This window comes from Saimiri boliviensis, chromosome 2 (assembly GCF_048565385.1).
Source record: "Saimiri boliviensis isolate mSaiBol1 chromosome 2, mSaiBol1.pri, whole genome shotgun sequence".
NCBI classification, from domain to species: Eukaryota; Metazoa; Chordata; class Mammalia; order Primates; family Cebidae; genus Saimiri; species Saimiri boliviensis.
Genome location: NC_133450.1, coordinates 219,631,460 through 219,646,936, shown reverse-complemented (window position 1 = coordinate 219,646,936; position 15,477 = coordinate 219,631,460). Strand labels below are relative to the sequence as shown.

Below are 15,477 nucleotides of genomic sequence, written 5' to 3'. Positions count from 1 at the left end.
TTTTTTCATATGTTCCTTTCCTAAGTTCTGTCATCTCATTTCTGAGATTTTTTTTTATTTCTGATTTATGTTCTTTATGCATGATCTTAAGATCTCTTAGCTCATTTTAAAATAAATAGTTCCAGGTTTTATCTGTTTTGTGGCATGCCTTTTGTTGTCTATAGGGATTCTGGTCTCTTTTTTTGTATAATAACTTTGAATGAGATTTGACAGCAATAATTTCATGTTGCTTATTTTTATGCAAAATTAGTTTTCCTGAGCTTTTAGAGAGCACTATGGTTCAGAGTACCTTTCTGAACTTCACACAGCTCTGTTTTAGGTTGCTTTCATGTAGTGTTCAACATCATGGCCACTATTTCTTGAGATTTCACAACACACACACACACAGCTGCTTTTGCCACAACTATCTCTATCCTTATCATTTTGATTCTACTCCATACTGACTTTCTTAGGTATGCAGCATCATTCTAGAAGGGACCCCCTAGATGGCTGGTTTCAATAAATCATAATGGCTATTCCAGAGATCCCTTCTACTCACCGTTATCTAGATAGTCAAACTCCCTACCAATTTCAGTTGCTATTCCCACCCTGACTCACTGAACTTTCCAGCAAATACTTGTTGGCAGCTTTGGGGTTCTCCTATTCTCAAGTCTATCAAATACCCCAGTGCTTATTCTGCTTTCTCCTCTATAGATGCTGATACCCTGAAGATCTTACAGATGTTGGTGGTATATCTTCAACCACTTCTATTTTAGGGGTGATGGGGATAACTTGTCACCTAGGTTTACTGTAATTTTGTTCATGGGTTTAAGGGTTTGTGATCTAGTTGTTGCGAATGTTCAAAGTGGGGCAGAGGGGGGAACATGGGTTAAGAGAGAATTTTAAAATATGCTACTGCCACCACCATCTTCCCAGAATCTTTAAATAATTCTTTCAGTGGGTTTTTATGTCTGGGTTTTTTCTTTCTTTCACTAGACAGGAAACTAAAATGCCAGTTGGTCTGATTCAATTCTAACACCTAAGCACTCCAGTGCTTTCCCAGAGGCCAGACTCCAGAGACCTGGTTTCTCATGTAAGCTAAAGACACACTAGCTCCAGCAGGGAGAGCCAAAGTTTTAGCACTACATTCCCAAAGTATTCATTATCCTTCCCTACAGTCTTCCCAGCGTCAGAAAGGTGGCTGGAAGCAAGCCAAGCAATACCCTATGGCTGAGGCTAGAAAACCCGGCCCCAAGTCTCAGCAAGGAGTCCTGTTAAGCAATGTTTTTCTATGATGCAGTCTAACTCTCTGCCATTCCATAGGGTAAACAGCTATAAAGGGATTTTTAAGCCTCATTGCTGCTTCTTTCCTTTTGTGCAGCTAAAAAACATGACTCTTAAAAGTACAAGTAAACATACATAAATAGAACACAGAAGCTAGGCCGTCAGCCTGCAAGATTGACGAAGTCTTCTAAAGGAGAGGCAATACAGCTTTGTGGCTAAGAGTGCAGACTCTAGTGTTATACTATCCAACACAGTAGCCACTACCTACATGTGGCTACTGAGCATATGAAATGTTGTTAGCTACAAAGTGTAAAATACCCATTAGAGCCAGGTACAGTGGCACAAGCCTATAGTCTCAGCTATTTGGGAGGCTTAGGTAGGAAGATGGCTTGAACCCAGGAGTTCAAGGCACTGCAGTGTGCTGTAACAGCCTGGGTGACATAGTGACTTGTCTCTTATACACAAACATATACAATTTTGAAGACTCAGTTTGAAAAAAAGAATATAAAGTATCCCAATAATTTTATGTTGCTTATATTTTGAAATAACATTTTGATATACAAGGTTAAATAAAACATACTATTACAAGTAATTTACCACTTTTATTTTTTAATGTGGTTACTAGAAAATTTTAAATTGTATATGTAGTTTACATTATATTTCTATCGGAAATCATTGGTCTACAGCATCAGACAGCCCAGGTTTTAAAGCCCAGCTGTGCCATGTACTATCCGTCTGAAGAGGTGACTTTCTACTCTAAGTGTTGACTTGCTTATCAGTAACTTGGGAATAACAACTACACCTTATTTATAAGGCTGCTATGAAAAGTAAATGAGATTAAAGCATGTAAAACATTTAGCACAAGCCCTAGACATAATCAGTGTTCAAAAACAGGAGTTGCTCTTATTACTACCTCCTAGCATTAGAAGGTAATTAGAAGATGAGAGTTTCAGACCTGGCGCTGCCAATACCTGGCTATGTAATCCATGTAAGAAAATTAATCTCTTGGATCCTTACTTTATCAGAAAATTGGGAGTTAATGATATGCCTCATTGAGTTGTTGTAAGACTTCAATTCTTGGTCAGACATGGTGGCTCACGCCTGTAATCCCAGCACTTGGGGAGGCTGAGCCAGGAAGATCATGAGGTCAGGAGATCAAGATCATCCTGGCCAACATGGTGAAACCCTGTCTCTACTAAAAATACAAAAATTAGCTGGGCGTGGTGGTGCACTCCTGTAATCCCAGCTACTAGGGAGGCTGAGGCAGGAGAATGGCTTGAAACTGGGAGGCAGAGGTTTCAACAAGCCGAGATTGCGCCACTACACTGCAGCCTGGCGACAGAGCAAGACTCCATCTCAAAAAAAAAAAAAAAAAAAAAAAAAGAGAGAGAGAAAAGAATTAAACTCTTTAAGGCAACACACATTTATTGAGCACCTACTATGAGCCAGGCATATTTTGGGCACTGGGGAAAAAAGCAGTGAAAAGTCAGATAAGCTCCTATCCTTAGAGAGTTTATATTCTAGTGGGGGAAATAGAAAATAAAAAATTATTATTATATAGGCCAGGAGTGGTGGCTCACACCTGCAATCCCAACACTTTGGGAGGCTGAGGCAGGGGGATCACTTGAGTCCAGGAATTGGAGACCAGCCATGGCAACACAGTGAGATCTCATCTCTACTAAAAATCAAAAGAATTAGCAGGGCATGGTGGTGTGCACCTGTAGCCCCAGCACTTTGGGAGGCTGAGGCAGGAGGATCACTTGAACCAGGGAGACTGAGGCTTTAGTGAGCTGTGATTGTTCCACTGCACTCCAACCTGAGTGATGGAATGAGATGCTGTCTTTAAAAAAACAAAAAAACAAACAAAAAAAAACTACTATTCTATAATGTAATGTTGGGTAGTAATAACAGTTATGAAGAAAAACAGAGCAGAGTAAGGAGAAAGATAATGATGGAAAGATGCTACTTTATCCCAGTGAAAGTCCTAAGGACAGACATTTGAACACAGAGTGAGCAGACAGCTAAGGAAGAGCCAATAAGACTGAAAAAGAAAAGGGCAGAGGATGCAGGTGAGCCTAGGGAAGAAAGAAACAGCGGGAGAGCATAGAGGTAGGGGCAGAAGAGGAGGCTTGACAGGACCACAAGAGTACTAGAGGCCTCAGGAGGAATTCTGGGTCTCATTCTAGTAGAAAGGAGCCATTAGAGAGTCTGAAGATTTTAAAAGGATCCCTCAGATACACTGAAGGAGATGAAGCATGTGCCAGGCTCAGTATGGCCTGGTACAAAGTAAATGTGGAAGAAGCCAATGATGGCAGAGCAATGACATGGGGCCCAGCTAGTTTCCTTGGCACCTTGGAGGACAAGAAACTCCTTTTAAAGAGGGTAGAGAAGAAGTAGGTATGGGTTGGAAACACTTCCAGGGTTCTGGAGAGGAGTTCAACGCTTGGACAATACTCACAATCAGGCTTGAGGTCACCCCAGAGTCAATATTCTCCCTCTATGGTCAAAGTGCAAAAGGAGGAACCCAAGTCATGGCCAAACAAGGAGCCAACACAGCTCCACCACAAGGGACAGTCCCTTGGTCAGACTGGGAGCAACACACTCGTTGAAGATAAATCTTTTTTTTAATTTATATTTTTTAAAATTGCCCAAACAATATCATTTATCATTGCAGAAAAGAGTCGTTATAAAAATGTAGAAAGTATAAATAAACAAAAAGAAAAATTAAATTCCAATTACCTGGAATCTATAACCAGATACTACAGTAAATAATATGTTTGGTATATATATCTAGATATGTATGAATACATAAACAAAAAATCTAGACCCCATGCAAATACTTATGTCATATGTATGTTATACATGCTTTTCTTTTTTTTTTTTTTTTCCGAGGCAGGGTCTTGCTCTGTCACTCAGGCTGGAATGTAGTTACATGATCACAGCTCACTGTAGCTTCAACTTCCTAGTCTCAAGCAATCCTCTCACCTCGGTCTCCTGAGTAGCTGGGAGTACAAGTGTGTGCCGCCATACCTGGCTAATTTTTTTATTTCCATTTTTTGTCAAGACAGTCTCCCTATGTGCTCAGGCTGGTCTCAAACTCCTGGGCTCAAGCCACCCTCCTGCCTCAGCCTCCCACAGTGCTGGGATTACAGGTGTGAGCCACCATGTGCAGCCTGTATATGCATTTTTAAAACCACATGTTCTCCACAAACTGCGCTTTAGTCTGCTCCTTTCACTTTTATATACATAGCATACGACCTTCCAAGGTAGTTAATTTCTAGACAGCACTCTTTTAATGCTGCATAGTATTTCATAAAGGGTGGTAGGTATTTTATTCAACACTCCCTCTTGTTGGGCATATAGAATGTTTCCAATCTGAGCAAAAAGCCTAAGTGGTGGCTCCCTCTAGTGCCCTGTTGTGGTGCCCAGCCACCCATACCGGCTCTGTGTCACTTACAGCAAACTCCTCTGGGGTCACTTTCAAGACATCGAAGACAACGGCATCATAGCTCTTGCTGGCATAGTCGCAGCTCTGGCCCTCCAGAGAGTCCGAGCTGCTGCTGCCCTGTGGAGAGCAGGGAGAGATGGTGCCAACTGAGAGATCTGGCTTGGAATCACTGCCTCCCAAACTTCCTCAGAATTGAGGATGGGAGAGCAACAAAACAGTACAATAAAAACAGCTTCTACTGTTTAGTGCCTTACCCCATTCCAGGCACTGTGTTAAGCACTTTATGTGTATCATCTTATTTCCTTCTCACGTGTGCCCTATGAGTATACATTATTATTGTTCCCATTTCATAGATAAGGAAGTAGAGGCAATGTTACTTCTCCAAGGTATCTTAACTATGAAAGTGAAAGCTAGGAAGTAAACTTAGTTTTGTATCTATCTGACCCCAAAACACACACCTTCAGTTGCCACACCCTAACTTTCTCTGGCCAGTGGTTTAGTGGTGGGATAAAAAATTACAGCCCAATCTTCCTTGGGAGAGAATAGGACTGCATGTCTTAGGAGGCCTGAGGAGACAATCTGCTTCATGATGTCATTCAAACATTACCTGGTTTTACCTTCTTCCTACTCGAAGTCATTGCAGGAAATAGGTACACAAAATGTAAAAGTGGCTCTCACGGCTTATTTCTCATGCAGGCCACTTGGAATTCAAAGCCTGCTTGCTAATGAGCTGAGAAGTAACCAACTGGCTTTGGAGGCCGGTGTAAAAATTATATTTAGTAGAGTCCTTTGGGCTAAGGATACTCTGAATCCTGCATGTATATGAAACAGTCTCCCATAAAAAGGCAAGTTAAAACTCCTCAAATGTGGGTGATTTCATGAATCTCAACACTATAGAGATGGATCCCAGAATGCTGAATATACTTTCCCTTTAATTTAACTTCGCCAAGCTCAATTGAGCTTACCACCCAAAAATTGTGCCCTGTTCATAAATGATTTTGTCTCAGCTCATGAAGGAGGATTTTGTGGTTTCCATTAACCTCAACATTTTGGATTGAGATTTAGAGAATATGCTTTTATTAATTCTTTATTTCACTCTTTCCAAAATGGCTGTATCTGGAAAAACTTTGCAATCTTCCTGGAAACTAGAGTGTTTTTAGGTCAGTGAGGGAAACTAATAGTCAACAACTGGAAACATAAGGTTAAAAAGAGGAGCAGGAAATTAAACCTGTAGATTTTGATAGGCCTGTGTCATCAAAAGGTTTTAAAATGAGTCTACTATATAAAAAACTCTTAAGATGATCTTAAGAAGCAGTATAGCAGAGTGGTTAAGAGCTCTGAAGTCAGATAGGCCTGGTTAAAATGCCAGCTCCACACCAGTTGCTGTCTGAGCTCAGACAAATAACTTCATTTTACTGAGTCTGTTATCATCTGTAAAATGCTGATATTAAACCTACTTCTGGGCTATAGTACAGGTTATATAAAATGACGCTTAGAAAGTAACTGGCAGAATCTGCCCCCACCTCCAGGAGGGCTGATTCAAGCAGACTGGAATGAACTCAGGCATGGCTTTTTTTTTTTTTTTTTTTTTTTTTTTGAGTGGGAGTCTCCCTCTGTTGCCCAAGCAGGAGTGCAGTGGTGCGATCTTGGTTCACTGCAACCTGCACATGCCGGGTTCAATGATTCTCCTGCCTCGGCCTCCCAAGTAGCTGGGATTACAAGCACCCACCACTACACTTGGCTAATTTTTGTATTTTTTTAGTAAAAACAGGGTTTCACCATGTTGGCAGGCTGGTCTTGAACTCCTGACCTCAGGTGATCCATCCACCCTGGCCTCCCAAAGTGCTGGGATTATAGGCAGGAGCCACTGCACCCAGCCCAGGCATGGCTATTTTTAAAATTCCACAGTGACAAGACATTCTCTCCTGAGGAGAACCTGTGAAGAGTGAACTTTTGAAAAGTTATAAAGACTACTCCTGATGCTTCTGAAATAGGCATTCTACTCTATCTCCCAGCCTTATATGCAGATCCTAAGTAGACAATTCCATACAAACCTTTCTGTACTTCTACACCCACCTTCCAGGAAGCTGAATCTATCAGGGTGACAGGGTAGATTTTCTTTTAGATGGCGTAACGTCATGGTTAGGAGCACGAGCTCAAGAGTCAGGGAGGCCTGGCTTTGAATCCCTACCTACCTGGCAGTTGTGTGATTCTAAGCCAGTTTGTTCACCTGTCTGTGCCTTAGTTTCCTCATCTATAAACTGGGGATAAAATAATATAAACTTGATGGGGTTGGGATTATTGTGAATATTAAATTAGACAATGCCTATGGAACATGCAAAAAAGTGCCTGGTATATAGTAAGCAACAAATTATGGGGCTATATGGGTGTAAATGTATCATTCAGCCATCAAAATTTATTGAGCACTTCAGTTACAAATGTATTCATTCATTCACTCATTCATTTATTCAACAAATATTTATTGAGTACTTACCTTGTGCTAGATACAAACATGTATATACACATAGCATATATGTGTGTGTGTATATATGTGTACACACACACACACACACACACACATATATATATACACACAGAGGGGAGAGAAGAAAGAAGCTTCACTCTAGATGGAAATAGAAGTTTGACTCCTCTAGTTACAAAAAGGAGTCCATTTCTGGGATTTCAGATATTTTAACTTTCCAGTGACACACGATTGTATCTGCCCCAAACACACACACTCATACAAGAGGACTTGTTCAATTAAAAGCTGCCTCAAATACATTTATTGGTGATGATGATGAGGGTAATGATAATTCTGCTGCAGTAGCAGCTTTACTTAAACCTATCCCGATTTCAGGACCAGAGATCAAAACAGAATTTTTCGAAAGGTTTATAAGAAATGAATTGATTCCTGTGACTTTTTGGCTGGTTACCCAGGATCACTTCAAAAGCCCAGCATAATGAGGAGGGCCTTGTGGGCTCAAACTCTGGCATGGCCTTGCCAATCTGTCAGAGAAGCAGGCATTATACACACAACAGGGTGGCATCTGGGCCTCAGATGGCACCCAATCCTCCTGTATGCTTCTGTGCCATTACTGAGCATGGAAAGCAAACTCCCAAACCCCACAGCAGGAGCCCTAGCCCAGGCCACTCCAGACCACCAGTCCTTACAGCCATTTCCTACTGAGCAATGTAAATAAGAACTCAGGGCCAGTTGGAATGACTTCTGTCTGACTTCATTCCGGAATGTGTGTGACTTATTTATAATCAGCAGTGGCTTTTCCTGGGAAAGGTCTGATCCCTTCTTGCCACCAAAATGGAATGTGCCACTTGTAACAACTGGACTGGGCAGGTATTTTTTTTTTCTTTGAAGAGAACGACTTCAGAAAACATACTGATCCTCAGGGCTGACTGCCTCCCAAATCTCACGCCTGGCGTGGCCAGGGGCCTTGGGAGTGCTGAGAATGAGAATGGTGGTATTCATAGAGCCCTACAGCCTTGCTGTTCAAGGCTCAGCTAGGGCCTGAGTTAGCTGAAAGGAGACCCCTCTACCCACTGTCCCAATTCTTGCAGCCTCAGTACCTGTGGAGTGGCAGAGGTGACCAACACGCTAGCCATCAGACCATTCCTCTTGTACATAGTCTCCAGGCCACAGGGAGCTTCAGGGCAGCCTCTGCAGGTAACATAACCTGTCTGGAGAAGTCCTGCAAGGCAAAGGTGCTCATAAAAAACAGTCTTCAAAACAAACTTATCCACATCACCAGGCAAAAGCTTTACCAGACTTGAGCAGATCATCTCAGAGGAGACCTTTAAAGAAAGGGCCTTTTAGTTCCCACGTGGCTTGTGCAACCATTTCAGTGCATGCCTGGCTCCTGTAGGCACTAGAGTTTGTGACCTTGGTTTTATTCACTTATTTATTTTGAGACAGGGTCTTGCTCTGTCACTCAGACTGGAGTGCAGTGGCTCAATCATGGCTCACTGCAGCCTCAACCTAATGGGCTCTAGTGATCCTTCTGTGAGTCACTGGGACTACAGGCATGTACCACCATGCCCCACTAATGTGTGTGTGTGTGTGTGTGTGTGTGTGTGTGTGTGTGTAAGTGGGATCTTACTATGTTGCCCAGGCTGGTCTCAAACTCCTGGGCTCAAGCAATCCTCCCATCTCAGCCTCCCAAAGTGCTACAATTACAGGTGTGAGCCACCGCATCCAGTCTTGATTTTTTTTTAAGAAAAACAAAGGCAAGGTGAACAAGACAAACCAGTTCAACTGTGCTCCCCTGGCACCATACTTCTTCATCAATAGTAACCTGGATAATAGCTAACCCCATATAGTACTATGTGCCATTCTTAGCATACATTAACCCAAAAATCCTGAAGTAGATCCTACCATTGCACCCTATTACATGTGGGGAAACTGAGGCACAGGGAGGCATATATCACATTATTTGATGACTTTGTTCATGCCACTATACCACCCTGTCATCATTCAAGACCCTGCTCAAATGTCACCTTTTCAGGTATCATGCCTAAACAATCCAAAGCAGACCCAGTTGTTTTGTCACCCAAGTACACACGCCTCTAGGAGAGAATTTACCACATCACTGAACACAGAAACCTGCAGCCACTGACAGCCTTTTAGCAGCAAGTGACCAGGAGTGTGAGGGATGGGGTGGGAGAAAGGCAAGAAGAAGACAAAGACTGGAACCAACTGCAGTTATCCAGGCAGGAGATAAGGAAGGACCTCTGCGCTGAGGTTGCAGCAGTCAAGTCGGAGAGGAGAGAGACTGAAAGACAGGAAGACAGGAAGGACTGAGGCTCCCAGGTACTGAAGCAGAGGTGAGGCAGAAGTACCAGCTGAGGATGAGATGGTTTTTGGCATGAAGTACCAGAAGGATGGTATGCCCTTCTTCAAGGAAGGAACAGAGTTGACACAGCAGATTTGGGAGAAAGATGATAAATTTGATTTGGGAAATGCCGAATCTGTAGTGCCTATGAGAAAATCAGTCCTCGAGGGCAAGATCTAGCCCAAAGGTCACTGGGAAAGATGATTTGCCTGTATAATTGCAGTTGGCTCCAGTCTTTGGAGGTAGCTCAAAAAGAAGAAAAAGCCTGATGATACTGCCTCCATCTGCAACCTTCCCAGGTTCCTCAGTCACAGAGCCCAGCAAACAGCAGTGTGATGTCAAAGAAATGGGGGCAAGCAACCAAAAAGGAAGGTCCACAAATGACCCAGGCTCTCTTCTGGTACATCTTCAGCACTGACAGTGGCTCTTCTCTCCTCCTTCATAGCTGCTCCAATCCAATGTAATCCACTTCAATTATCCCCTCCTCAGTTCTATCCTGTGAGCCTTCTACTTTCCCATTCTTCCCAAAAACACTCAGAAGAACTAGCCTGCCCTATGAACAACATTTGGGAATCAACTAGGAAAAGCTGACTATGGATCTTAGAGGGTACCACTGAATTGCTATAAATTCTCCTAAGTATGATAACTGTGCAGTGGTTAAGTAGGAAAAAGTCTTTACCCTTAGTGAGGTGTGTGTCAACATATAGATGTAAAGTTTAAAAGTTACTTTCGAAAGGGTCAGCAAAATATATATGAGTAGAGATAAGGCAAATATGACATGATAACGACGGCTGAAGCCAGACAAGAGGGTATAGAGGAGTTCGCTGTACCAGTCTCTACACTTTTCTAAGTGCTTGATAATTTTCATAGTAAAAAAGAAAAAGAAAAAAGAACTGATGAGGTAAGTTTTTCCTTAGAGAAAAAGCTAAGCTGGAGAGGCCACAGTCCTCTTTCATGAGCAAGGAGAGGAGACGGGCTGAGAAGTCTCATTTGTTAGTAATTTTTGTCCTGAGAGAAGCCATGTTCACTGTCACCAAGAACCACAGATCCACAGCTGGTGCAGATTTAAAAAGCAACTACACAAAAGATTTGAACAGACATTTTCACAAAAGAAGATACACGGGCCAGGCACAGTGGCTCACACCTGTAATCCCAGCACTTTGGGAGGTCGAGGCAGGCAGACTACCCTAGGTCAGGAGTTTGAGACCAGCCTGGCCAAAACAGTGAAACCCCGTCTCTATTAAAAATATAAAAATCAGCTGCGTATGGTGGCACATGCCTGTAATCCCAGCTACTTGGCAGACTGGGGCAGGAGAATCGCTTGAACCCAGGAGGCAGAGGTTGCAATGAGCTGAGATTGCACCACTGCACTCCAGCCTGAGCGACACGGTCAGACTCCATCAATCAATCAATCAATCAATCAATAAGATATACGAATAGCTAACAAGAGAAATGCCATCAGGGGAACACAAATGAAACCATATTGATATACCACATCAGGATGGCTACAATGAAAAACAAAACAAAACAACAACAAGCCATACCCACATTGGCAGAAATGTGGAGAGACGGAACCTTCATGCATTGCTGGTGGGAAGGCAGAATGGCACAGCCACTTTGGAAGACAGTTTGGTAGTTTCTTAAAAAGTTAAATATAAATTTATCACATGACCCAGTAACACTACTCCTAGGTGTCTCCTTAAAAAAAAACAAAACAAAACAAAAAAACATACACTCACACAAAGACATGAACATGAATGCTTATAGCAGCATTACTCATAAAAGCCAAAATCTAGAAACCCTCCAAATGTTCACCACCTGGTAAAAAGACAGACATGGAGCACTACTCAGCAAAACAGAGGTGACAAATGGATACAGCCACCACACCAACAAACCTGAAAACACTGCTTAGGGAAAGAAGGCAGATGCAAAGGAATCTACTGTGTGATTCCATTTTTAGGAAATGTCCAGAGAAGGCAAATTTAGAGAGACAAAAGTGCATATCACTGTTGGGCTGGAGGCAGGGGCAGAGGCAGAACTGACTACACAAGGACACAGGAGTTTCTGAGGGATGGAAATGTTCTAAAACTGGATCATGGTGCCAGTTAGCTCCAAAAATTCACTAAAAATCACAGAATTCTACCACTAGAATGGGTGGATTTTATGAAATATAAATTATACCATAATAAAGAAGTGCCTTCAGCTCTGTTTCATGATGGTGCTCTGAACTCACATGTTTAACTCCTCCCTCACCCATTACCCTTGAAATACCTTTTTTTTTTTTTTAAGAGACAGCATCTGGCTCTGTTTCCCAGTCTGGAGTGCAGTGATGTAATCAGAGCTTAATACAACCTCAAGCTCCTGGGCTGAAGGGATCCTTCCACCTCAGCCTCCCATGCAGTTGGGACTACAGGCACGTTGCCACCATGCCCAGCTAATTTTTTCTATTTTTTGTAGAAATAGGGTCTCACTACATTGTCCAGGCTAGTCTTGAACTCCTGGCCTCAAGCAATCCTCCCACCTTCATCTCCCAAAGGGCTGGGATTATAGATAGGCATGAGTCACCACACTTAGGCAGGATACTATTAATAAGCAAAAAACCTTGAGGAATGTCTAGTGCAAAAGGCACTGAGAGGCGGGGAACAGGTCCTGGAGGCAAGGAAAGGCTTCCCTGGATGAAGTGGCTGGGACCCTCCAACAGAAACTCCCATGAAAAACCCAGACGCTTCAAAATGGGAAACCAAAAAACTGAGACTAAAAGTAAATCCAGTCCAAGATTCAAAGGCAGTCAAAGGCTAACCAACTCCGCCTGTCTGTTCTAAACCAGAACAAATGAGCTGGTATGGATGGAACCTGTTCAGATCAGTTCAAACAGGATTAAAGTTACTCAATCCAGGCCTAACAGAGAGTCACCACAGATGCCGGCGCGGTGGCTCAAGCCTGTAATCCCAGCACTTTGGGAGGCCGAGGCCTCCCAAAGTGGATCACGAGGTCGAGAGATCGAGACCATCCTGGTCAACATGGTGAAATCCCGTCTCTACTAAAAATACAAAAAATTAGCTGGGCATGGTGGCACGTGCCTGTAATCCCAGCTACTCAGGAGGCTGAGGCAGAAGAATTGCCTGAACCCAGGAGGCGGAGGTTGTGGTGAGCCGAGATCGCGCCATTGCACTCCAGCCTGGGTAACAAGAGCGAAAACTCCGTCTCAAAAAAAAAAAAGAAAAAAAAGAAGACCAAATGGGAGACAGCCAGCTTGATCCTCTTTGAGTGGATCCAACCTGTCTCAGGCCCCGGCTAAAGTGGGCTTGGCTCCTTTCTGGGTATGCCTGGTACTCCATAGGTCTTCCCAAGGGGAGCCCGGACATGGAGCCCAATCTGCTCAGCCTGGCCCAAAAAAGAAGCCTTGCTCTTCCTGCTTTCCTAACAACTGAATTATCAAGTCTCACAGCCCTTCCACACAGTTCTCAGGCCCTCTTTTGTCACTGGCCATCAGCACACACCCTCTGCCCATCTGAAGGGCACTACCATGCTACCCACTTCTTCAGTATCACTGGGTGACTCTGCTCCACACACCAACACCAGCACTAACAGTGAGTACAGGTACTGTGCAAGGTGCCGGGCTAAGCATCACATGACTAGCTCATTTAATCTTCACAACGGCCCCATGAGGTAAAGACTACTTAGACTTCAGGGAAATGGAAGCACAATGAGGTAATGTGACTTGCTCCTAGTTCATGGCAGGACTGGGAGGTTCAAACCCTGGTTGGTCTATGCCAAGGCCTGGGCTCTTCACCACCCCTGACACTGCCTCTTGCAAGAGCCCAGGTGAGCACTGTATGAGGAAACATGTTTAAAATGCTCCATCCACGCTTTTACACTGTTGGTGGGAGTGTAAATTAATTCAACCATTGTGGAAGATAGTGTGGCGATTCCTCAAGGATCTAGAAATAGAAATATGACCATTTGACCCAGCAATCCCATTACTGGATATATACCCAAAGGATTATAAATCATTCTATTATAAAGACACATGCACATGTATGTTTATTGCAGCACTGTTCACAATGGCAAAGACTTGGAACCAACCCAAATGTCCACCGATGATAGACTGGATAAAGAAAATGTAGCACATATACACAATGGAATACTATGCAGTCATAAAAAAGGATGAGTTCATGTTCTTTGCAGGGACATGGATGAAACTGGAAACCAGCATTCTCAGCAAACTGTCAGAAGAACAGAAAACTAAACACCACATGTTCTCACTCTTAAGTGGGTGTTGAACAATGAGAACACATGAACACAGGGAGGGGAACATCACACACCGGGGACTGGGGGTGGGGGCTAGGGAAGGAATAGCAGGGAATAGGAGGGTTGTGGAGGGATAGCATTAGGAGAAATACCTAATGTAGATGGCAGGGCAATAGATGCAGCAAACCACCACCATGGTATGTGCACACCTATGTAACAAACCTGCATAATCTGCACATGTACCCCAAAACTTGACATAAATTTTTTAAAAAATAAGATGCTCCATCTAGGCCAGGCACAGGGAAAGTACTCAACCAAGATTACCAGTTACTATTGGTGTCAGTGTTATCCTACAATTTTCTATTCATTTATACCTATTCTTTTTTCCTAAAACAAACAAAAAATTAACTTTAAATGCCTGAGAAAGAACAGTCTCATGCTTTGTAAAGTCATGGGCTTCCACTGCTAGGAAGGGGATCCCCAGCAGTGGGTTCCAGACTCCCCAGGAAACACAGCTGAGTCCAGTGGTCCAAGTACAGGAGTCCTCTCAACCTGCTCACTTCGCGCTGTGGCCCAAGCCCACCTACAGGTGAAGTATGGCAGCTGTAGTGTGTTATGCATTATGCTTTCTATGGGAGGCCTGACCTGCAGGGAAAGATAGAGCACTTGTTTCCAGTCTGACTCCTGCATGTCTCGCCCCTGACAAAAATGGCCTAATTTATGGGCAGCGACTCCCAGACAAGTGATATTTCACATGCTAGGAAAGTACAGGATCAAGTAGAATGGAACATCCTTTCCAAGACTCAGAGAAACCCCAACCCATCCAACTTCAGTCCCTGAGGCCTGGCTGAGCCCCAGCTCTGTATCAGGGAGCAGACTCCCACTGAGGTGGTCAGCCTGACCTAGCCCCTCCCTGAGAACCGTTTCCCTACCCACAGTGGGGCCCTGAAGATAGGGAACTGTGCTTCCCAAGTCAGACTGACTAGACCAGGGTCCCCCCTTGTGCCCCTATGAACTCAGGACCCTGAGATACCAGTCTCTGCTGGTCAACTAAGCTAAGGTGCCCTCAGGAGCAGACAGTTGCCCCATGCAGGGACGGTCTGGCCAGAGGGATCAAAGTAGGGGGAGGAAGCAGATGTACAGGCAGGAACTGAAGAAAGAGCCTGTGTCTGAAAGAAAAGGAGAGCATCCCAGGGCCCTGCAATAAATGCCTCTCTGTCAGCATCAGGCAGTTAGAGTAGATTTCCACAAGACCTTGACCAAGGCTTGTTCCTAAATATCAAGTTCATGCCAATCCATGGGAAACCTCACCCTGTAAATGCAGTGGCTCACTGGAAAGGGGGAAGATACACACCATTCATTCACTGTGCTCCTACCTCATGCTAGGCATTGTCCTAACCAACAGTTCTTAATGATTTTGTGTCTCAGACCCTTTTGGCAGTCTGGTGAAGCCTATGGACTCCTTCTCATAGAAATGCTTTTAAATGCATAAAATTATACAAAAAATGTATTAAAATATATTTATTAATTTTTTGAGATGGAGTCTAGCTCTGTCACCCATGCTGGAGTACAGTGGTATGATCTCAGATCACTGCAACCCCCACCTCCCAGGTTCAAGTGATTCTCCTTCCTCAGCCTCCTGAGTAGCTGGGACTACAGGTGTGCACCATT

At 43.6% G+C, this 15,477-nt stretch overlaps 1 protein-coding gene across 15 annotated transcripts in view; it reads right to left on the bottom strand.

Moving 5' to 3' along the window:
- Positions 1-15,477, bottom strand: part of RALGPS1 (Ral GEF with PH domain and SH3 binding motif 1) — a 378,783-nt gene that overhangs the window by 268,432 nt on the left and 94,874 nt on the right. For 13 of the 15 annotated variants that reach the window (XM_039474737.2, XM_039474735.2, XM_039474736.2 and 10 more), the window contains 2 exons: positions 8,294-8,415; positions 4,721-4,828 (listed from right to left, as the gene is read on the bottom strand). In XM_039474737.2, coding sequence (XP_039330671.2) covers positions 4,721-4,828; positions 8,294-8,350 — 165 coding nt within the window. In that variant the 5' untranslated portion in view covers positions 8,351-8,415. Of the gene's footprint in view, positions 1-4,720; positions 4,829-8,293; positions 8,416-15,477 lie in introns of those variants that run through there. The other 2 variants (XM_074395359.1, XM_074395360.1) reach the window with 1 other exon arrangement.